This window comes from Artibeus jamaicensis, unplaced genomic scaffold, assembly GCF_021234435.1.
Source record: "Artibeus jamaicensis isolate MK-2021 breed Jamaican fruit bat unplaced genomic scaffold, CSHL_Jam_final contig_525, whole genome shotgun sequence".
Classification (NCBI taxonomy): Eukaryota; Metazoa; Chordata; class Mammalia; order Chiroptera; family Phyllostomidae; genus Artibeus; species Artibeus jamaicensis.
In genome coordinates, this window is record NW_026521874.1 from 17,016,700 (window position 1) to 17,041,806 (window position 25,107).

At 39.8% G+C, this 25,107-nt stretch overlaps 2 protein-coding genes across 4 annotated transcripts in view; one reads left to right on the top strand and one right to left on the bottom strand.

Annotated features, from left to right (window-relative positions):
- Positions 1–6,950, bottom strand: part of MORC2 (MORC family CW-type zinc finger 2) — a 40,099-nt gene extending 33,149 nt beyond the window's left edge. For all 3 annotated transcript variants that reach the window (XM_037166844.2, XM_037166846.2, XM_037166845.2), the window contains exon 1: positions 5,460–6,950. In XM_037166844.2, the coding sequence (XP_037022739.2) occupies positions 5,460–5,527 (68 nt within the window). In that variant the 5' untranslated portion in view covers positions 5,528–6,950. The remainder of the gene's footprint in view (positions 1–5,459) is intronic.
- TUG1 (taurine up-regulated 1) lies at positions 6,430–16,329 on the top strand. The gene is made up of 5 exons (XM_053669850.1): positions 6,430–6,481; positions 6,938–9,280; positions 9,552–9,681; positions 10,378–11,010; positions 12,613–16,329. The coding sequence occupies exons 1-2, from the start codon at positions 6,430–6,432 to the stop codon at positions 7,390–7,392; spliced, it is 507 nt and encodes a 168-aa protein (XP_053525825.1). The 3' UTR covers positions 7,393–9,280; positions 9,552–9,681; positions 10,378–11,010; positions 12,613–16,329.
- The last annotated feature ends 8,778 nt before the right edge of the window (positions 16,330–25,107 follow it).

The window sequence follows — 25,107 nt, forward strand, 5'->3', positions numbered from 1 at the left end:
ATATGCCAAGGCTGCAGGTTTGATCCCTGGTCAGGGCACATAGAAGAATCAACTAATAAATGCATAAATAAATGGAACAACAAATTGATCTTTCTTTCTTCCTCTCTCCCTTTCCAAAGATCAATAAATAAAAAAGTTTAAGCCTCTAGAATCATATTAAATTCTTCAAATTATCAACCGAAATACAAATAAGTATTCTGTAAATTATTCCACTAAAAAGTAAGCTAGAAAACTAACATGATTTGCTTAAAGTAACATAAGTTAAAAATAAATCTAACATTTGCTTTCGAGCTTTCAACCAGTTATTTCCCTGACTTATAACTGATTAAGAAACTTACAAATTGAACTAGTCTTTTAATGTTCTAAATTTTTTAATTTTTGAGCAGTTACATAAAAATACAAATTGTCGCAATACTTCTTTATCTCAGTAAGAATTAGCACTTTAAGTCAAAAAATCTCAGAAATAGAGCTCCTGAAGAAAAAAAAAAGAATAATAAAAATGAAACTACAATTTGTAAGCAGAAAGCTCTGGATTAATATATTACAGAATGAAGAATCTGGCCTTTGGTCGTGAGAATGGTGAATATGAATAATCTAGAAAACTAATTCTGATAGCCTTTGCCATCAGAGCAAAGAAATAAAAAATAGGAATAGCAACTAGTTCTCAGGAATACATATTTCTAATATTCATATAAAAAAATGAGACATTTAGAATTCAATAGTAAGATCTCAAAAGAGAAAGTACAAACTATCTCTGGCTAAGTTTTCACTACTTCCTATACAATGTTTAGAAATGTGCCTTATACCTTTAGAATTAAAAATAAACATTCCGAATAGTTTTCCTTGTTCCACACAGTATCATTGCTGTTCCACACGTACATATTTCAGATAAATTAACAGGTATCTTTAAAATGTAACTAAGGGGGCCCTGGCCGGTGTGGCTCAGTTGGTTGGAGCATCATCCAGTAAACCAAAAAGGTCACAGGTTAGACCCAGTCAGGGCAAATGCTGAGGTAGCGGTTCAGTCCCCAGAGCAGGCATGTTTGAGAAGCAGCCAATCAATATTTCCCTCTCACATTGATGCTTCTTTCTTCCCTCCCTTCCCTTCTAAAAAAAAAAAAGGAAAGAAAAAAACTGTAACAGGTATTTTTGTGATGTATACTGTTACATCATAAAAGGGATCTTTTGTGACAACTGTTAATGAGAGATAACACTCAAAATCTTCTCCAGTCCTCCAACTGATTAAGGACGGATCCTATTTTGTCAAATGTTAAAGCCAGAGTTCTAAATACCTCTTAAAATGGTAAGAACCAAAAATGTACCAACTACACAAGTTCTCCCTTTTTTTCAAATAATATTCAGAGATGCACTCATTTCTAGTTAGTATCTGAGATACGAATATTTGAATAACTACCAAAGGAAATTCTTCACAGACCCAACAACTCCTTGTTTGTGACCCAAGAAAGATCTACCATCTAAAAAAAAAATATTTTAACAAACTCTACTTTGAACTGATCAAGGCTTTTATATAATTTGTGCTGCAAAAAAACTGTTTTGCAGCTCAGCATTTCCAGTGACAAATTCACATGTAAATCTATTTATTATGTAAGGAAATGGTCTCCCAATTCATACTCAGCCTGAATTTAAACCAGCTAAGCTCTTGGATATGTTGACAATTAGTTAATTTCCCTGATCAATAAAATGGAGAAATTCTAGAGCAACCATTTTCATTCTTACTGTTTTAATATAATTAGAGTAAGAACCCACATTTCAACAGAATTATGTCATAAGAATTGTCTCTAGAGTTAACAGGTTCCTCCATAACCACTTTATGGATAAAACAAACCAAAAATATCAATAGCCAAGATAAAAATTATTAAATGTGCCAACAGGAACAGACATAGAAAGCAGACATGTTATACTTCAGCATCCTGCTCTATCCTACTGCTTAGCATTACTGCAAAGAGTGACTTAAGATATGTATCTTATGCCAAAGGAACATTATCACCAGCACTACACTTAGATTGCTCATGAACTTTTTTTTACTATCAGTCACAAAACCCGCCACCAAAGCGCAATAACAGCATAAAACTCCTTCTATCTACAAAACTTTCGCCCTGGCTGGTGTGGCTCAATGGATTGAGCACTGGATTGCAAAGGAAAGGGTCACCAGTTCAATTCCCAGTCAGGGCACGGGCCTTGGTTGCAGGATAGGTCCCTAGTGTGGGATAAGCGAGAGGCAACCACACATTGCTGTTTCTCTCCCTCTTTTTCCCTCCCTTCCCCTTTCTCTAAAAATAAATAAATAAAATCTTAAAAATAAAAACTCCTAGAATATCCAGTATTAAAAGAAATTATCCTAAGACTTTCATATCCTGAGAATTTCCCATGCTTGCTTTAAACCTTAATGCTAATGGAAACCAAGAAAATAACCATCAGTAGTTACCACTGATCTAATACAAAAAAAAAAACAACACCAGATGTTCACTGTCTCTAACAGATGGGCCAGAATCTACTAGGAATTTACCTGCCTAATGACTAGCACCAAAGAGCAAATTGCTACCATGCTTCCAACTTTTGGTTTATATAAGCTATATTATAAACAGAATAATCATCACCATCTATTCAATGTTTACCATGTACCACATAAGAGCCAATTACTTTATAAACATTACATAGTACTCAGAAACACACTGTTAAATTAGTCCCATTTTACAGATGAAGAAACTGAGGCTCAGAGAAGTCGATCTCTGCCCAAGGACATAGCCAAGAAGCAATCAAATTCAAGCTTGGCATGCTCCCAAACCCATGATCTTTCCAGTGTATCACACTGATTTCCACCCTTTCCAGGCTGGGCTCTGCTTACAACTCTCCATTACCTAGAAGGTAAGGAAAAGGCAATTTCTTTTCATAATTAACAACATGGCGTATACTGCAGATGTCAGACACCCCAAAGTGAGCTTTTTAACATAACAGAACAAAGGAGAAGATACTGTAAGACAAACTTCCCCTTCTCTGAAGGTAACATTGCACCACTTATTACACAGGATATATATCTACCATCTTTAAGAGTACCAAGTCACATCTTAAGAAAATTTAAGGCCCTGGTCGGGTATTCAGTTGATTACAGAATCGTCCTGATACATGGTTTTGGGTTTGATCCCCAGCAAGGACACATACAAGAAATAACATATGAATGCGTAAGTAGCACAATAAATCAACACTTCTCTCTCTTGCTTGCTTTTCCTCTCTCTACAATCAAACAATTAAAAAAAAAAAAAAAGGAAACTTAAAATTGTTTCCTCTAGAAGTGAGCTTCCAGTCAGGTCACCATATTAAAGAAATCTCTTAATTAGTTACAAACCAGGAACTTATTTTATCTTGTCATTCTAGGGTTCATATTTTCTTCAGGCATAACTGGGGATATTTAAAAGTAGACTAATTCAATGGTGTAACCCAAATATTATAGAGCTTCCAAAATGCTACAACCAACCCTCAAATTTCTATGCAAACAGGTGACTTCAATTCAACATCGGTAAAGAAAATTCTCCATTATCACTTTAAAGAAGTGATTTACCTGAGGTTCAATTCTTCGCTTTGGCTGTGTCCACCTAATGTTAATAAGCTATAAAATAGCAGAACAAGCAGAGAGAAATATCCCAGAATCCTCAAACTGGAGGCTTGCTGAGATAAAATTGAAGACTTTTAAAGTGAGAAGTAGTCTTGGCCAGAGAGCTCATTTGGTTAAAGCATCATCCCACCACAACCCAAGGTTGCAGGTTCGATACCTAGTTGGGGCACATGCAGGAATCAACCAATGAATGCGTGGAAGAGTGGAACAAATTGATGTTTCTCCCCCTCTCTCCACCTTCATCTCTCTCTAAAATCAATTTTAAAAAATTATAAAGCAATAAGTAAACCCTTCTCTGTATAGGCAAGGAGAGAAGTCCTGAAAGGTGAAGCTGGGCCTCAGTTTCCTCATACACAAAATCGGAATAATTCCAGCAGTGTTGCTACAAAGATGACTTTCAGCCACGTTTAAAACAGTAACTGGCACAATCAATTATTGTTACTACTATTTCATAATCAAATAGTCTTTAGGAAAGCTGAAACAAGAATCCAGTTTCTTAAGCCCTGTTCATATTCTTCCAAGATTATTAAAGAGTCTACCATTCCAAATTTGGCTTCTCATTCCAAAGCACAATCATCTGTGACCATCTAGTGGCTTCAACTGCTGATTTCTTTTTTAACTGCTGATTCTTAATATGACAGTTCAAACATAAAAAAGGAAAATTAAGGTTCTGCCCAAGGCTGTATTATAAAGTAGTCAGCAACTTACCTAACTGGATTTCAGATTCACCATCTACAGCACAAGAATTTGCCTAAGTAGCCTCTACAGCACCTACTCAGACACACTAGTTCAATAATAAGCTTCCTATACAAAGCAAAATAAATCCAGGCTCTCATAGTTTGGTAATTCATTTCACTTAAGAGAAATTTTATTTCCTTGATAGGAAAGATAGCAAACAAAAAGTTACAGACATGATCACAGAAACTCTGAAAACGTAGGGGTTTTGGTTTTTTTCTAAGTCCTTTCCCATGAAAGGATAAAAATTACTATAGTATTGTTGAATAATTCTCAGCCCTGAAGGTGATTCTTCAGATCTCTGGGCCATCATTTAGGTGTTCATCACCTCTCCACATCCTAAAATGTTAGGCTACTTACCTTGATCTCAAAAGTGACAAATGAATGTATTAAAACATAAAACACTAAGTAGCTACAATCGAAGTGTAGCTTCCATGAGTGAGCTTAAGGATTGACCAAGAAACACTGCAGATCAACGTGGAGTGATGGTAATCTCTTCATGAACTAATGAACCACGAACACTCTACATGTTCTGAGATTTGCACACGTTTTGGCAATGGCTATTTAAATCATGGTTTTAAACAATTTGCCATTTCCTGCTTAGCAAGCATATTAAAACTATGTTGGATGTGGGGACGAATTTCCCAGGAATATAAAGCCAACTGTTTGCTGGGGAAAAAAATTTTTTCTTCTAATAAGTTGTCATTTAAATATCTTCATTTACTTTTTTCCTTGTTAGAAAGAATAAAACTTGTTATAACCAAACTGTTTTGGCTGTTGTCACTAGAAAAAATATACTAGGATAGTCCAACTTTTGGTGATCCAAAGAAAGTACTTGTTGGATTCCTAACAAACACTTGAGAAAGAAGTTGATATAGTAACCTCACACAACTAGTTTGCATTTCATCAAATAAATTTTGATCCAATAAATGGTCGTATTCTTCTGGATTAGCAAGAAATATTTCACTGATCTCAGTTCATCCAGCGATACATCCCCAAAAGTGAAAAAGCAAACTTTTCTGAGAAGAGGATTTCCTCACTAGTATCAGGAAAGGAGTTATCAGTGACTACAGTAGCACCTACAGGTACTTACGAATTTGTGTGCAGATATTCAAAGGTTAGCTGGGCTCGATTCAGACTGCTGTAATTTGTGAAAGCCATAAGTGCGGTGAGGTCCAGTCCTTTACCAACTGGGAAATACCTTAGAATGGAATAGATTTTCCAGGATTCCTCCCAGAAAGATATGGTAATTACGACTGTGCTCCTCACAATTAAACAAGATTACTGAGTACCTATCCAAAATATATCCAGAAATATCTAAAACTACAATTGATTTCTCCTGCAAGTTTTTATCTTCTCAGACTCTGATGTAGTATCTCGAATAGAACTATGTCAATAAATCTGCAGTCTCAAGGAGCTTTGGCGTTAAGTTGTGATAGTTCAACGAGTCGAAACGTGGATGATCTTGAAATAGATGGTACGGAGTTGGCGGTTTTATTACTGCTCGATCTTCATTTTCTTTCAGCCCTTTTTCGTTCTTCTAGAAAATTTAGCAATCCGGAAACTTACCAATCCGGAAACTTATCAACTTCTGTTATAAAACTGGACAATCACCCATGTCTTCGCCATCAATGATCCCGGGATCCTTACACACACACCAGACTGGCGACCGCGTTGTGAAGAATATATGGCGATACTTCCGGCTTCACCAGCTCCCAACTGAAAGATCTCTTAACCGCTGATGGCGGATTCCTGTTTTCAGAGCCCCGCCCCAGTCTCCCCAGGCTCGTGGGTCAAATTACCTCACAAAGGCCCACTAAAAGGCCTCAGAATTAACCTGCCCAAATCACCTCAAGAGGGCCGCGCGCCCCTCCCCCTCTCCTCAGCCTCTCAGGCCCTTCCCAGGCTTGTCCTCAGGAATAGGAGTCAGGCCCAGTTTTCAGAGCCCAGATCCAGGGCAATGGAGAGCGCAGTACCCAACCGGGCGTTGCCCAGCGATCACAGCTGCCTTTGTCCCTCCCCACGGAACTGGAACCCTATAACCGCAGGGCGTTCTTGGAACCATGTGCTGCCGCCTCCGCTGCCGCCGCCACCGCTGCCGCCACGACCCAAGCCGCCCGTGCGACGAATGAGATGATGACAGGACTCAGCACCACGAAATTGGGCTTTTAGGGCTGCTTTGCAGCCGCTTCCGCGGCCCCCTCAGCCTCCGCTTTGTCTCCGCTAGTGCACACGAAAGAGCCGGCCTCGCGCACTCCCCGACGCCCAAACCCCCGAGGCCTCCGCGGCGCATTCAGCCAATCACAGAGCCGTAGCTCCTCCCACCCCCACCCTAAAACGGTGTCCCCTGATTGGTTGACAATGTGTCTACACGTGACCGGATCTTGTTAGTTGGGTCCACCCCTGTCACGTGAGAGAACGCGCCTCTCTTCCTGCTTTCCTGACCCTCTCCGCCATTTAAAGAAACAGTACCGGGGGCGGGCCGAGCGACGCAGCCGGGACGGTAGCTGCAGAGCGGACCGGAGGAGCCATCTTGTCTCGTCGCCGGGGAGTCAGGCCCCTAATTCGAAGAAGCCCTGGCGCGCCCTCCCCCCCTCCCCGGTCTGGTAGGGCGAAGGAGCGGGCGCGCGGTCGATCGAGCGATCGGTTGGCGGCTCTTTCTCCTGCTCTGGCATCCAGCTCTTGGGGCGCAGGCCCGGCCGCCGCGGCGCGCGCCCGGTGGCCGTTGGCGCTCGCGCCGTGTCTTTCTTCTCGTACGCAGAACTCGGGCGGCGGCCTATGCGTTTGCGATTCGACGAGGAGTCGTCCGGGTGGTCGGCGGTGGCGGGCAACTGCTCCGCCCCGCTCCCGGGGAGGCGGCGGCGGGATTTGGCGCGTCCGGGGAAGCGGGGGTGGCCGGGGCGGGCCTGGAGGCCTGGCGCCACCCTTCGGGGCCTGCAAGGACCCAGTTGGAGGCACAGGAAGGTGCTGGGGGATGGTTGGTGGTGGGCTTTCTACTTTGCCTTTTTCTCCTTATGCCGCCTTAGTGGGAGGCGGGAGCTCTGGCGGCAGCTCGGGGGTGGGAGACAAGCTCCGGAGTCGGAAGAACTGGGTTTGCTTCCGGGCCTAGCCACCAGCTGGCCGAGTGACCTTAGGCAAGTCACTCTGTAATCTGTCTGCGCCTCAGTTTCCTCCTCTGCCTATCGATGTTTGTGGGGTTAAAATCGCTTTATAGTGTATAAAGCGTCAGTGTACGTAAGGGATAATTATCGTTTGTCAATTTTTTTGAGTTGTAAGAAAACAGCAATTGCCCAATCCATGGATTTTGAACCTGGGAACCTTGGTTTGGAGTTGGAGATCCCCAAACTCCCTGAACTTGTATGCAGCATTAGTGGGACTGTGCATTTTAAGGGAATGAGGATCCATCTCCAACAAGTTTTCAAAGGGAGGTATCACCCCTGAAGAGTTAAGAACCACAATTTGTTCATGCTGTAGGGAGGAAACTGAGGCCTAGATGTCATTTGGGATCCTTCACAACCAATTCGAATCCCCTGTTTGAATCCCTGGGATATGTGAGCTTTTTTGTGCATATTGGGTATTCGGGGTAACAACACTCCACTGCTTGGCTTCTTTTCTGAGTCTTTTCTTTCCTCATAGGGTGCCTGAAGGGTGACTAATGCATATGGTACTGTGGCACCCATTATAAAGCAGCGGAAAATAAGAGTGGACATATTCTGTAGTGTCAAGAAGCATATTTAATCTTTGGCCCAATAACTGTTTGTTGCTGCTTATACTGGTGCCTGACTGCCTTTCTGACTCTTTCACTGACCATTTTCCACGACCATGTTTGCCATCTGTTACTTGATCCTATTTTATATCCCTAGTCTATATGGTTAGTGATGAGCAGGTTTCTTTTTAAATGGTGCTGCCAAGTCTAGCTAATTAATGGTGCAGGTGGATTTTAGCAGGCTGGCTCACTGGAACAGACCAACCATGGAATTCCTGAAGATATTGGGGGTTATCTTTATTAACTGCAGGTTAACATTCACTGAAAAGTTTTGTTAGAACCTCTACAGAACCTCACCATCAGTGGATTTGGAAGTGTTTCAAAGCTTAACTTTTTCCTGGACTGCTTTGTATTCTATTAGCTTGCAAATGTGTTACTAAGATGGCCAAAATGCCAGTTTTTTGCTTCTTTGTTAATTGTCAGCTGCTTTTATCTAATTCCAGGCTATTGCCCAGCAAACACTATAGAAATGTTTGAACATTTGGAATTCAGACATTTTTGTTTTGTGGAGTGGTACAGCTCTAAGCAAGTGAACACACAAGTTTAAGTGTATTTTGTCTGGTTAGGTGTTACCTGGTTCCACTATTGCATACAAATATCTGGAAAAAAAATCGATTGACTGTACCCTTTACCTAAAGGGCAGAGACAAATGATCTCACTGCCAGAGAAATAACTTTTTTGGAGAAAGATGTATTGGTCTTTTAGGTTTTTTTGTAATAAAATGTGGATGTACTACAAAAGAATCACAAGACTGTGGTGATAAGATGCTTTTCTTGGCAGAAGGGGAAAAAAACAACTGGAACTCTAAGCTTGAAATTCTGTGACAAAATGTGAGATGTCCAAGATAGGAGGTTGAAAGTGTGTCACTACAGTATTCTGCACTAGCTGGAGCAGATGTCTTTCAGTGTAGCCATGGCATAGGCTCCAGATTTGCAAGACGGGGACCTGCAAGAGCTTATGAGGATGTGACAAGAACTCTGGAGTTGGATACTTTTATTTTTGAACTTTGGGACTATTGACCTCACTTTCAGAAGAGAGATTGACTAAACAAACTATGCCACCAGCGCCATTATGGAGAATTCGAAGTCCTGAGTTTCTGCTGGATCCTCAGTTGCAAACTGGTGACACTGCATCCAAAGTGAACTACGGTACTTGCAGTTTTCCAAAATGAATCATTCTTTACCATCTCCACACTTTTGTTCATACTCTCTTTTCTACCCTGAAATGTCTTCCTCCAGTTCACCTGCCAAAACTCTGCCATTTTCTCACTATCTACCTCAGATGCTCTCTCCTCCATCTGTCTCTTAACTTTAGCCAGAAATAATCTTGTAAAATTTTTGTTAGTGTATCTTTTATCTTTATATATGATACCCTGTAAAATAGTTATTTGCATGCTTTTCTTCCTTTGTTCTCTTGCAGACAGCAAACCCGTTGAGGAAAAAAGGGATCTTGTCTTAACGAATCTTGCCCACACATACTACCACATATGATGAAGCTTTTAATAGAAAGGAGGAATTTAGAGAGCAGGCTATCTCAGAATAAGCATTCAGTAAGTGCTTCCTTAATCATTATGTGATAACCTGGTGTCTCTTGATTATGGAAAAAATCACCAGTTATGGGCCATGCTTCTTCCTTTGTTTCATGTTTTTATTATTTTTTTAATTCTAAATTTAAAAATATTTCAGGAGTCCCCAAAGAAAGAGAAACTAAAAAGTTGTATAGATTATTACAGAAGGGTCCACAGACTAGGTTTATGGCCTAGGTGCTTTATTCTCCCCCATTCAAGATGGCATCTTGCTAAAATGAAGGTTAAGGACAGCTTTTTTTTTTCATAAGATGATTTAAGAAAGGCATTAGAAAAGAAAGGAGGGCAGTATCTCATTGATGTTATGTAAACTTAAATTCTGTTCTTGTCCCTTTTGCGCAGCCCTTTTTCCCCACCAACCACTGCCCAGCAGCCTGAATGCAATCAAGTTACTCCCCCTAAGTATGAGACTTAGGGCAGTTCCAGAGACAGTTTATTTTCAAGAGTCAGGCAATAGTCTTTCCCAGAGAACTCTTTATGTTCTTATCATCACTGATTTTAAGGCTTTTTTTTTTTTTCTTTAGCATTGTCAACTTTTCAGTAATTAGCTAATATGCTGACAGTAGGCCCACTCCAGTGTTAAGAGTCTGGTGTTGATAATGCCTTGCATTTGTTTTGTCACTGAACCTTCTCATCATCTTCCTTGTGCTATTCCATCAGCCTACAGATTTGGTACCTGGATTTTTGCCCATGGTGATTCCTGTTACCTTACAACGGAAGAAGACACCATTCCAGTGGACCACTGTGACCCCAGGAGCATTGAACCATCATGATGTGGCCTTCACCCACTCCTATTCTGCCAAGATTGAGCACCACCCTTTATGTGAAGTCAAACTCCTGAAGCCAAATAGCTAAAGGAAGCTGTTTAATTACAACAGAGGCCCATGAGTGTGTGTTTTGTTTCTTCAGTTCAAACCTTCAGAGACACATAATAAATTTGGACCAGGGGATTTTTAGTTTTCAACACTGTCTGAAGAATGATGACATCTCCTTGAGAACCACATCCCACAGTCTGACATGTTTGAAATATATCAAGAATCCCATCCATGTCACTGGACACTGTTCTTTTTCCACTTCAAATCTGTAGTATCCTACTGAAAGAGAAAGCAGATATTCTGACTTACTGGAATTAAAACAAAGGCACAGTGAAGGCCTCATAGCATCTTCGTTGGGATTACTCAGGAACCAGAACTTTTCATGCACATGTAAGAAATTTTACAAAGGAATCCTTTACCTAACGGCATCTTACAAGGCTTCAATCAGATTCCAGAAAAGGCCTCTTGAGACATCCAGGTAGAACCTGTATGGTAAACCCTTATTTTTATATCGCACTTTACAGTTTCAAAGCACTTTTACGTGTATTAATACCAATTATCAAAATCATACAATAAATTATAATCCCTTTTTGCAAATGAGAAAATGGGATTTGAAAGGTCATCCAAGGTGACATAGCTACCAAGTGGTAGAAGCCAAGCCTTCTGACTCCCAGTCCAGTTCTCTCCTTGGAATTGTTAGCCTCTGCTTAACCCACAGTGTTAAAATGACTGCAGGTTAGGAATTCAAGAAAAGTTTTCTAGCTTCCTTATCATGTACCCTCAACCAGGATGTCATAAACTATACCTGGACCAGAATTCTATGGAAACACCCCTAAAGTTTAGGAGCAGGCTGTCTTCTATGATAGATTATCCAGTCAACAAGACACATTTTCATCTGATAGCAACACTACCTGACATGAAACACAAAGCTACTTAGAGATCTTTTTGTCCATCTATGTGGTCTTCCCAAAGACAGACTAACTGAGGATCCCTTTGTTTGTTTTTAAGTCTTAGACTCTAGGTCACCCAAGATCTTAGCTATTGTTCTTTATCCCCAAACAAATATTTATACAAAATGAGCCATCCATTTAGAGCAGTGCTGTTTATACATGGGTTTATATATGTGACATGTCCTTATAACATGTCATATAGTTTCTGTAGTCCAGTAAGGTGGTAAAAATACTGTAAATTGTCTCCTCCCTGATTGGTAATACATTATAGTATATTAGAAGATCACAGAGGGCTTAGAGCAAAAAACTCATTTAACTGTTTAGCCTAGTTCTAAGTTAATCAAGCAAAGGATGTTATTTTTGTAGCATTTTATTGAAATGAGGCAGCTGCCTTAAGATGGCATAGCCAGTGCTTCCTGGATGCCAATAGATTACCCTAGAACCCCAGGAGTAAACTGCATCTTTGAAACCTTCCCCCTCTTACCAGTAAGTGCTTTGACTTAATATGTGACTTAATATGATCTGAGAGTTCTTTATCTTGACCATTACCTTGATTTTCCTGTCAAGGGAACCTCTAGAAGATTTGTGAGAATATGGGTGGTGGGAGGGTAGGGGAAAGTTAATTCATCTGAATTTGGATGGATTCTATGACATTTAGCCATGTACTTCTCTGTCCCTAGAATTGTACTATAAACCTAGTTCAAGGGCATTGCATCTCAGGTGGGTGAGAAGATTGGAAAGGGAAGGGGAAAGGGGCAAAAAGGGGAGGAGGGGTGAAAAGGAGTTATTTTCTTAGAATTTCTGAGTTGTGGCCCACCGAGATCTTACCAGTAGTTGAAGAGAAGTCATCCAACCATGCAGTTCTTGGAATAATATTTACAAAGGAATGAATGCATTTTGCAGCTGTATGCTGACTGCAAAAACCCCAGAGCTGTTGTCACTTAAAACCAATAGTGTTTCTGATAGTCACAAGCCCAGTTTCAGGCAATGAGAATTTATAGCAGATTTGAATGTTAATTTCTTAATTTTGTAAATGTAGCCCACCTTAGGGGAAGAATGAATAGGAAACACCTTGGCTTACCAAAGGCTTTGCTCACAGTTTGGTTTCTGTGACATTTTTTGTATTTCAGCATTTTGTGAACAACTTATTCTTAGATCATTGGTTTTCCAAAGGCTTTGTGGCCATGAAGCCCTTTGAATGAAAACTATGTGGAAACCTAAAGTACAAGTGAAGCTGTTCTGGATGAACCAGGAGTGGGAGGCCTGAAACCTGCTACAAGCATCTTCCTTTACCACCATGGTGACACCTAAGGAGACTTCTTTATAACACCTAGAATTCTTCAGAACACATTTTGAAAAACACTGCCCTAGACAACAATATGTGTGACCTGAATGGTATTCTGATCTGTACCTCTACCCAGCACAGTCCATGTTCAGGTGGTACAGAACATTTTTAGGCATACTTACTGTGGGCAAACTCAGGAAAGTCTAAGAAGACTGGTGTGTCTTTGTCCTGCCGCCCACCCCCCAAGAAGTTATATGGGCTAAAAGTGGTTATCAACTGGACCTAAAGTTAACAGCCCTCTACCCCCTGATGGACTTCCAGTAATTGCTGGGTTTGGATATAGACTTGAGTGATTCCTACATAACACTGACAAACTCCCTTACCCAACATCTTTCACAAATACCAGATGCTCTAGTGGTACTTGAAATGTGAGTTTGAAGTCTTGATTCTCCTTGAATACCTGAATTGCCAGGTGTTGAAGCTGATGCCTCATTGAGGCCGTAGTAGACCAACTTGTACATTTGGACCTCCCATCATCAGCTTTGGTACTCTTTCATATGCAAGTGATAACCGTTAACTATGAAGCAAAATTCAGATATTGGCAACATTAACCAAAAGGGTACCTGGTTTTACCATTCATCTTATTCTCAAACTACAAGTTACTATGACTCAACCAGTGACAGTGTTACTGCTGCTTGGTTTTTATTCATTTCAACTTCTGTTTTCGGGATAAATGAGCTAATAACCTTTAAAAAGCTAAAACAGTTTCTTCATCATTGGTTTATCTGCCTGGCATATTCTGCTCTAAAATTAGGAATACCGATCTCTAACTACATGTAAGACCTGATCCACAAGAGACAGTCTTTGAACATCTTTTCTCATGTATGTGATTTAAAATGTGATCATTTGGAAAAATTTTTATGCCACTGAGCGTTTTTCCTTAAGGTGGGTCCTATGATGTCTGCTACTACCAGCTCTAGGTATTAGGGATATTTTGAGGTAGGCCTTTTGACTAGGCTGTGATAGCTTACTTGCTGGGACTCTCAAGTTGGTGTATCATCTACTTTTTTTTTCCCTTCTTGGAAATAGAGACGTGAGAATCATCTACAAAACCTATAGCTAAGGATTTTGTCAGGAGACTCAGACTTCCTGCTGCTGCTTTCTAATGTCACAAGACCACGGTCCATTATTGTGGATATGTGCATGGAATTTTAGCTGTCTCGATACTGTTTTACACTGATTCAGAGTGGCCAACCTCATTCCTTGCCATGAGATGCTCTCAGGCATTGAAACAACTTACCTGTTTCTGCAGGAAGGATTCAGCTTATGAACTTCCAGACCAGATTATGTTGAACAACTAAACTTTGATTTATATCATGAGGAAAATCTCATATACTTCACAGTTGACTTAAGGGCCAGCTGTCCTCAACTACTCTAATGAATGCACTGGTTAAATATTGGGAATGGTTTCTTTATATCTATCTCATCCACTAGACTAATTATGATTACGTGACTTGGTCTGCAGATCGTCCAAGTGGCCTAAGTCTGGTTACTCTAGACTGCTCGCCATCAACAAATAAAAATAAAAGATGACTATCCTGCTTGTATATACAACTATCATTTGTGAAGAAAAAATTATCTACAAACTCAGTTTTCTTACTACCTTCAAAATATCAGCTGGATTTTTTTCACCTGTATAGAAAAAGATGTTGATCTATACTGCCATTCATTCCCTTCAGTCCTGTCCAACTCAGTCAAAATGAGGGGCTTAAAGTGAAGATGACCGTCTTTCAAGAGTCTAATGAATACCATGTGTCAGAATTGATGGATGAAAAGCCTAAAAATCAAGCCTAGAAACTTACCTACTAATCTCCATGCCTCAAATCTCATCTAAGTCTGTCCAGCAGCGCCATTCAACCAGTTTGAGGCCTTGACTTGTATTTAATTCCCAGACATGTGCCGAATCACAGAAAATGGAGACTTGATTACCAAAGAAAGTAGGGCCAACTTTGATGAACCCTATCACTCACAAGTGTAGCATAAACACCTAAACAGAACCTCAATTGGATTGAGAATATAGCCTTCTCCTAAGCTGAACATTTTCGGGCAAACGAGCAGGAAAGTGAAAGCTGCTGTACCTAACTGGCTATTTAAGGTCAGAAAGTTGTATCCAGAGTAAACGCTATAGATTAACCCTGGAGTGCTCAGGGTAAAAACTAATTTACAGAGCTTTGGTATTAAACTATGTGTTCTTCCATATTATATCCTGGTTATTGGTATGGCTGGCCCTACTGAATAAGTAAGGTACCCTACTTACCTATTTGTCTGACTCAGCCCCTGCCTGCCTTTGGTGATGTTTGTGCAATCAGACTTGTGTCCTCAAGGTGATTACAACTGATCTCAGCCTATTTTATACCCAGTTCCACCAAGATTTTTGAACAGAAGCAACCTGCACCTCACCCCACCAGGACTTTGATGTTCTCAACAAGAAGGACCATGCTGTATACTGTGACCAGCAGCAGCCTTTTTTTTTTTTCTTTTTAAGTGCAGAGGAAGCCTCTAAACCTGTATATATTTGATCATTTTCAGCACCTGGCATCCCTTATACCACATCTGAAGGAGTACAGCAGATTTAAAGCAGTCAGTTTCTTCTACAGTAATACAGAAGTGAGTCTGAATCACCAGTTCAGAAATGAGAAATGTTCAACTTGGCAAAAGACTTGAACACAAGAAAAGTTTTCCATGAACTTAAAATTTACCACTGACTTGAAAATCCTCACGTACTATTTGCCATTGGGAGGCTAGTTGTCTTGCATTATGTCAGCTTGATAGTTGGGCTCTCTGACTCATGTTACTTATATTGAAAGTATTGAATCATCCAGAGTATGTTACTGGACATGATTATTCCATTCCAATAAGTTTTCTGAGTACAGGAAATACATCCCCATGGTGGTTTTGTTTTTGTTTTAATACTTTTTTAGAGTAACAGTGCCAGCTGTTATCATTCAACTTTATGAGCAAAGATTAAACTTTTACAATATCCGGTCTTATCACTGATACTGTTTTTAATTGACCAGCAATTCATTCCATCTCTTTGTAACAACTCCCTGATGTTTCTTGGGACTATATTCATTTTCAGTCTGCATACTTGACACAGTCTGACCTAACCTTAAGTTTCATGTTGGACATGTAGTTCATGCCTGATTAGTCAAGAGTCATCTCCTTCACCATAGTGATTGATTCAGGAATGGTCATGTGATTCAAGTTGACCCAGTGATACTCAACCCTAGGAGTTTTACTGAACTATGGAAGCTCAGAAACTCAATTTACTGAGGTTGCTTAACTTTGTAGGATGAGAAAAAACTTCAGACCACCAAGAGTCCACCATATCAAATGAGCCAGTCAGAAAATGAAGCCAGTGCAGAGGAAAGCGGAGCCAAATGATGGAGACTTGAGTCCTGATGACAATGTTTGTGCTCCTGGATCCACCCGTGCCTGAAGCTATATATCCTCTGGATTTTTTCAGTTTTGTGAACCAATAAATACTCTTTTGTTTAAGTTACTTTGAGTTGGGTCTCTATTGCTTGAAATTGAGTCCTAATATACTATACCAATATTGAAGCTTGGCAAGTCCAAATATTTATTAAACTATAGGTCAAGGCCACACTGAAAATATCAAGAAAATTCACGTCTTTTAAAATGAGTAAGGTATACTCAATTGTATATGGACATGGGAAAATGGCCATGTTAAGTGAAAAAAGCTACTGATAAAAATATATAGTATGAACTAATTTAAAAATTTGTGTTTATAATTATGTAGGAAAGCCTACTAATGGCTTTCTTTGAACAGCATAGATTATGAGATTTTGAACTTGATACTCTTCTGTATTGGACTATTTTTCACAACTCACAGTACTTGTAAACTTTATTTAAAAGTAAAGAATTCTTAATTTTAGTGCTCACTGTTTGGAAACTTACTTAACACTGAGCCTGTTTCATCAAATAATTTTAAATGTGCACCTTTACCTTAGTGAATGTTTTTATAAAGATACTCATCATCCATTGCTCAAAGTGACAGATTGCTGCACCTTGTTTGAGAAACTCTGAGCTCAATAGTTGCCCTTTAAATTTTCAAGCACACTTCTTTAAATGTTCAGGTGTCAAAGATACCAGATTTTTGTAGTTTCAGTCACCAAAAGATTGTTTTAGTTCTCTACTGATGTTAACTTACGAAGATCTCTTGCAGTTTTCACACTAGGCAGAAAGGAAGGAAAAGTCACATTTTCTTTGAAATAGGAGTTATGATCTCACTGCAATCAGGGTCCAAAATAACCGGGGTTTTGTTTTGTTTTGGGTTTTGTTTTGTTTGCTAAGTTCATTGCATACACATTGTACCTGAACTCTCAGCAGCATGGACAACTCCCACCAGTGTCTTGACATCTTTAGGTGCAAAGGTTCTTCCCATCTTCCCATCATTAAAATAGTGATGTAGTAGACATCCCTTTACTTTTGCCTCCCCCAAATCATTTTCCCTTTCCTTTAGTGACAGATCCACACTTTGCCTTTGGACCATTACTTCCCATTCTGTGGTGTCAATGAAACTAAATTACAGTATTCTGGCCTCCTAGCTGAGGTTGGATGTGTGCTCTGAGCTTGTCCAATAAAAACTTCCCCATCTGCCAGGATTTTGAGTTTTAAAGACAGGTGACAGACAGAAGTATATAGGACCTGAGTCATTCTGGAAAGCATTTAAGAGTGGGTGCAGGGACATCCCCACAGGTGCCCTGATTCCCATTGTCAGGCCTGGTAATGTAGATTTGCCTTTGTATAGACTACCATATATCCTCCTATGTTTCCTTTTTTTTAATTTTTAATTTTTTATTTTTAAGCCAAAGAGGATTTCTTTGCTTGCAACCAAATGACTGAATGATTTTTGAGATTGACAGCAGCTAAATGATAGGCTTTAGACTTTCAGGAACATGAACAATCTGTAAGTGATTATTGTACTGAGACTAAATTAAAGGCAATAATTCTTGCTTTATGTCCCTCGGGTGGGGGGGACACAGCAGTGGCAGTGAAGAGTTTATAGTAACAAAACAGCAAGTAAAGTTACCTCCCCTTGATATCTAGAATTGTGTGCCTGTTACAGGCAAAATTTAAATATCTAGGTAGCTATTGACGATAGGACCACTAGAATTGAATAAGGCCAAAACCATTGAGTTAAAATGTTTAAGTTACTTGGGTTACATTGGACAATTTAAGTTAACAAGCTCTAACCCAGAAACTTACCTACAGGCATGGGGGAAAAAAAGCCAAGGCCTTTCTGCATCCTGGATGAATGAATCTCTTTGTGTTTAATTCCAAAACTGCAATTCAAGAATTTAATTCCACAAATTGCAAAAATCACAGTGCTGATGGAATTTGCAGAGGCATTAATCAAAAAAGAGGCTTGTGGAATTCTGGTATCTGGGAGCATTCAAAAGATTTGGAAAATACCAATCCCTGCATATATCAGGAATGAAAGTTGGGGTCTTCCTATTATTTATTAGTCAAAAAGGAAAAATAAAACCTTACCTGAAGAAAAGCTATAGAGCTTACAGAGAAACAGCAGATAAGTATCAATTACAGCTCTGTGACTTACTGTAGAAATAAGATCTATAGCCTTTACCCAATATCTCTTAATTTGCCTTGTCTTTTTATCCACCTCTCCTCTCCATTTTAGTACTTTGCCCCTAACACCTGGCTGAAGTGCAAGTATGATCCAAGTTAGTCCAATCTAATTTCCCCTCCATTTGAACTGAGTGGTTTTGTTGGCAATATCCCCCTCACCAATGTATATGGATGTATTGGTGAAGGTTAACTGTATCAATAAATTGTAGGTTATCAAGATGGGGTTAAGAACTAGAGAATGAATGTCACCCAGAAATCTTAGACTTGATGCTGTGTGTGATGACTAGAAATTATATTATCTCCCTTGGGGAGAAGATGAATGCCTTTTCTACAGTGTGTTGAATGGAAGCATTTATAAAATTGTTCACAATAAAGAATCCGTGTACTGGCAGCCAAGGCATAGAACCTAGTAGACAGCTGCATTACCTACCCAGTGTCTTTTCCCTCTGCCTTTGAGAATAACTCCTCACCTTTCCTTTGAGAAGTTACCCCCCTCACATGCTAACCAGATGATAATATGTAAGAGGCATATGAGTTCCTATTACTGAGATTTCCTCAGTTTCCCAGGTTCCTGGTTAAGCTGCTCTAATTTTTGTGAACTGCTTCATGTCCCTTCAGTAAATAACATTGGCTGAGCAGCCTGCTACATGTGGCTGCACAAGGTATGCCCACACAACCATGGAGAGATCCTGTAGCCGGGGTTGATTTTTGTTCTTTACATTCAGGGAACCCTAACTGATGCAGTGTTTCTCCTGTGTCTTAGGTGTTCTTTCCCCCATTGACTCAAAAATCTCATTCCCAAGGCTTTGGTTTCCAATTGTATGTTGCTAACTTAATGGATTACAATTATCAGATGTATTGCCTGAGCTTCAGATCTGAATGTCCACCTGTCATCTGTATATTCCCCCACTTGATTACCATACAGATGCCTCACAATGACCCCATCATTTTCCCCTCAAAATCTGCTCTTCCACTGTTCCCTTTTCATGACAAATGGTACCACCCTTGGCCATGCTTGTTAAACCAGAGTGTGGCCATTATTTTTGATGCTGCTTTATCTTCTCTTTCACACCACATTTCTATTAATCACTAAATTTTCTTGGTATATCATGAAGATATACCACAAAACCGTCTTCACTTTTATCACCCTTGTCCAAAAAAACAGTATCTTGCTAAGACTATTGTGATACTCTTCTATCAGTTTCAGTGCCTCTACTGTTACCCTGCTGTACTTACAGAGCAGTTTGGAGGACTCTTTGATACACAGATCTAATTGTGTCACTCACCTGCATAAAACCTTTTAGTAGTTCCCCCACTTTTTCAGAATATAATCTAAACTTTTATTCTGAAATCATATCCTTGTTTACAAGGTTCCTCATTATGTTCCTTCTCAAGCCCCATCTTTCACCACTTCAAACATAACTCGGTTTTGTGTATTGGTGTTTCCTGTAATAATTTATTTCAAAACAATTTCACATTTTTAAAAAGAAATTTTCATTTAAGAAGATAACCCAAAATCACAGGATGGAGACATAAAGACAGCTCATCTCTTCCTTGAACAACCACAGCAAAAAGTTTAACTACAAAACAAATATCATCCAGAATAGTCAGAAAATGGAGCTGTATAGAAGTCTGATAACCGAGGAATTAAGTCACGTTAATTCAGGCAAGTTAGGAAGTGTTGAGATGTGTAATGGGCAGTCCAAACCCACATGTAGTGGACAAAAACTGGGAGATATATTTTGTGAGTGAGGGATCTCAGATCACCCAGCACAACATTCCAGTGCCAGAATGATAAGTTCCTATTTCTTCTGGCTGTAAAAACCAGTGGGAGTTGGGGAAGCAGAATAAACTGTGGGATTCTCAGGCATGTCCTCTTAAATGGTCTACACAGACTTAGGACATAGGCAGACTCGCCCCCTTTAAGTTCCAGCACCATTGGGGCAGCAGCTTGAAGGGCACCAATAGCATTTGGGGAGAAAGTGAAGTGTCTGGTATGAGGGCAAGTGCCCAGGGACAACATCGTCCTGGGCAAAACTTCAGAGGCCAGGCAGCAGCCAAGTCTCTCTCCCACACAGAACCACAGAGTGATGAAAGCATATCTGAAACTCCATCAACATGGTTCAAATGGGTTGCCCACCCAGGTGATTACCTAAGGCTCCACTCCATCCAACTTAACAGTGCACTTTTCTACATTAGGCAACCTACTAAGAGTCAAAGCAACTCCACTTAATACACAGAAACATGGGGGGGGGGGTGGCTGCCAAAATGAGGAAACAAAGAAATATGGACAAAATGGAAGAACAGAACAAAACTCCAGAACAAGAACTAAACAAAAATGGAGATAAACAATCTATCAGATGCAGAGTTTAAAACATAGTTATCAGAGTGCTCAAGGAACACACTGGGTACTTCACCAGAATAAAAATTTAGAGGAACAAGTATAAAGGACACAGGGACAATAACTAAGGGGGGTGGAAATGGGAGGGAGGTAGGGAGCACTGGGCAGGGTGGGCTGGGATGGGAGAAATAGAAAACTACTTGAAAAATAATTAAATTTTTAAAAAAAGAATAAAAAAGACGCAGGCAGAAATGAAGGTCACACTAGTGAATTAAAAATTTACAGGGAATCAACAGTGGAGTGGATGAAGCAAAGAATCAAGTCAATGATTTGGAACACAACGAAGAAGAAAAAGTTAAGTCAGAAAGCAAGAAGAGCCCTGGCTGGTGTGGCTCAGTGGACTGATTCATATCAACAGTTTGGACCAGAAGGAAGAAATAAACATTCAACCAGAACAGGAGGAAGAAACAAGAATTCAAAATGAGGAGAGGCTTATGAACCTCCAGGACAACTTAAAACATTCCAACATCCGAATAATAGGGGTGCCAGAAGGAGAAGAGGAAGAGCAAGAAATTTAAAATTTATATGAAAGAATCATGGAGAACTTCCTTAATCTAGCAAAGGAAATAGACTTCCAGGAAGTCCTGGAAGCTCAGAGAGTCCCAAAGAACTTGAACCCAAAAAAGCACACACCAAGGCACATTATAATTACATTACCCAAGATTACAGATAAGGAGAGAATCTTAAAAGCAGCAAGAGAAAAGGAGACAGTTACCTACAAAGGAGTTCCCATCAGACTGTCAGCTGATTTCTCAAAAGAAACCTTGTAGGCGAGAAGGAGCTGGAAAGAAGTATTCCAAGTCATGAGAGGCAAGGACCTACATCCAAGATTACTCTCCAGCAAAGCTTTCATTTAGAATGGAAGGGCAGATAAAGTGCTTCCCAGATAAGGTCAAGTTTAAGGAGTTGATCATCACCAAGCCCTTATTACATGAAATGTTAAAGGAACTTATCTAAGAAAAAGATAAAAATTATGAACAGTAAAATGATGACAAACACAACTATCAACAACCGAACTTAAAAAAGCAAAAGCAAAAACAAATTAAGCAAACAACTAGAAGAGGAGCAGATTCACAGAAATGGAGATCGCATGGAGGGTTATCAGCGGGGAGAGGGACGGGGGAGAATGGAGCAAAAGGTACAGGGAATAAGAAGCATATATGACAGGTACAAAGTAGACAGGGGGAGGTTAAGAATAGTATGAGAAATGGAGAAGCCAAAGGACTTATATGTGTGATTCGTGGACATGAACTAAGGTGGGGGAATGCAGGTGGGAGGGGGGTGTAGAAGGCAAAGGGCAGTAAAGGGGAGAAGAAAATGGGACGACCGTAATAGCATAATCAATAAAATATATTTTTAAAATAAAATTGTTTTTTAAAAAGTACAAATTTGTAGGTACAGAATAGGCAGGAGGATGTTAAGAACAGTATAGGAAATTGAGTAGCCAAAGAACTTGGGGATAATAGGGGTACTGGGTAAAAGGGGGTAAAGGGGGGGAAATTGGGACAACTGTAATAGCATAGTCAATAAAATATATTAAAATAAATAAATAATTCAAAACCCCAAGCCTGGCCAGGTAGCTCTGTTAGAGCATTGTCGTGATACACCGATGTTGTAGTTTCAATCCCCAATTGGGTACATAGAAAAAGCAACCAGTGAGTGCATAAATAAGCAGAACAGCAAGTGGGTGTTTTTTCTCTTTTCTCCTCTCTCTAAAATCAATAAATTTAAAAAAAAGAACATTGATGTTCAGAACTAGCCAATTATTACCTATCACTATGAATACTGTAATTTCTTCCAAATTTCTCTTTTCATGAAGTTTCTATGAGCTGATATAACTACTATATAAATAGAGCTACAGTAAGGTGTCTAGAGAGTAACCAAATCTCTGTCTCACGATATACCCACACATACATACCAGAAGAACTTCAAATTTAAATGTTAAAATCTTAGAAGAATTTTTGGGAGACTTTTTACAATAGTGATGGGAGATCATAAGTGAAATCGGAAACGTATAAGCCCTAAAGTAAATTCTAGACATACTTGATTATATAAATGGAAATCTGGGGAAAACAGAGGTCTTTGTTCTATATAAGAAACATGATAGACTGGGGAATTATTTCTGACATAATGTCTCTACTATACAAGAGTTCCTACAAACTGATCACTACAAAACAATCACCCTAATAGAGAACACCCAAAAGGGAACTCAGAAGACATCTAAAAGATCAATGGTAATACCCACTAACATTTACTTGTTTGCTACACGCTAGACATTGTTTCAGGCATTTTATAAGTATTATCTCATTTTATCTTCACAACTTACCCTATGAAAAACATAATATCCCTGTTTTGTAGCTAGAGAAACAGGCTCAGAAAAATAACTTGCCCAAGCCATAATAATAGGCAGTCGCATGTTTTGAGCTATGATTAAAACTTAAGTGGTGTGACTGCAGTCTACTTTGAACCATTATGCTGTTCTGCATTTCAATAAGCATATGAAAGAGGATCAGGTGTATACATGGTCAATGAGACACACATCAAAGCAAGCAAGGTACCATCAGTCACCTATCATATGGCACAATTAAAAAAAAATTACCTCCATTGCAGACAAGAATTAGGGTAAGAGAAAACTATTGTACCTTGTTGGTGGTGATGTGAATTGTTCTAATCTTTTGAGAAGGTAATCTGGCCATATTGATGAAATTTTTTTCAATGTATGGTTGCTTCTCATGGGACCCCTGCTGGGAACTGGCCTGCCAGCAGGCATGTGCCCTGACTGGGAATCAAACCACAATCTTTTAGTTCGAAGGCCCATGCTCAATCCACTGAGCTACACCAGCCAGGGCCTTGATGAAATTTTTTAAATGCATCTTTTAACCCAGAAGTTTACATCAAAGACTCTCAAACAACTAAAAGCACTGAGATAAAAGGACATCAGTACAAGAAGTTTGCAGCATGGCCTGTGGTACCAGAAAAATGGAAACCACTTGACAGTCCATCAAAAGAGAATGTTTGAGTGAGTTATAGAACAGTTACACTCTGGAGTATTCTACAGCTGTTGAAAAGAATGAGCCAGCTCTCCAGCTTTTAACCTGTGGCATGTCCGTGATGTATATGACAGGGGGAGGTTAAGAATAGTATGAGAAATGGAGAAGCCAAAGGACTTATATGTGTGATTCGTGGACATGAACTAAGGTGGGGTAATGCAGGTGGGAGAGGGGGTGTAGAAGGCAAAGAGCAATAAAGGGGAGAAGAAAATGGGATGACTGTAATAGCATAATCAATAAAGGAAAAAACAAAAGTTACAAAGTGATCCATGTATGTCGTGAGAACCCATTTTTTGTGAAAACAAAACCTACAAATGTGTCAAAATGAATGGTTGTAAAAGAAAGGTGGAAGGACATACAGCAGGCTATTATGGTTTAAATTGAGTTTGGAGAAACAGCATTTTATAAATGTTGGCACTATCTCACTACTTGTGAGAAGCACATGCCCTTGTTTTTAAGAAAAAGCTTACTCATAGGAAACTTTTAGGAGGCAATCGAATTGCAACTGGATGGTTTTTTTTTTTAATATTTTATTTATTTTTAGAGAGAGGAAAAGGGAGGGAGAGAAATGTCAATGTGTGGTTGCCTCTCATGTACCCCCTGGCCTGCAACCCAGGCATGTGCCCTGACTGGGAATCAAACTGGCTATCCTTTGGTTCACAGGCAGTCACTCAATCCACCGAGCCACCCCAGCCAGGGCTGAATGTTTTTGAATTCGAATATGCTAATAGAATAGTGAAGAGGGCAACAAAGGTTAACAGTTATATCTTACATATTTAGGGTTGTCTTTTGAAGGTGATTGATTGCCAGATGACTGTCCTCAACCTTTAGATAGGTCACTCTCTAAAGCCAAGAAAAGGTTGCCCATTAGGGTGCCACATTCTGATAAAGACTGGTTGTCTCCCTGTATCTCTTCTTCCCAAAGTAAAGGCCACATTTCCCAACCTCCACTGCAGAAAAATTAAATTTTAGCCAGTGGGGCATGAGCAACTTCTGGGACTTGTCCTTAAAAGCGTGTGTGCCCATCTCCTTCCATTCTGCTGGCTAGAACACAGGCTTGATGGCTAGACCTTGAGCATGTCACTTGGAGCATGAAAGAGAAACAGCTCTGTGTAAATGGTGATGGAGCAACAGTGAGAAGGAGCCTAGGTTCATGATGAATGTGGAGCCAACCATACAGGCCTGAAATGTTCACCTCTAGACTTCTTTTACAAGATAA

Bases quoted from the DNA above. Each gene is read 5' to 3' on its own strand.
- TUG1 (XM_053669850.1), top strand. From the start codon at position 6,430: ATGTGCTGCCGCCTCCGCTGCCGCCGCCACCGCTGCCGCCACGACCCA. The intron at 6,482-6,937 runs GCCCGTGCGACG...CCTAATTCGAAG, and splicing joins CTGCCGCCACGACCCAAGCC to AAGCCCTGGCGCGCCCTCCC.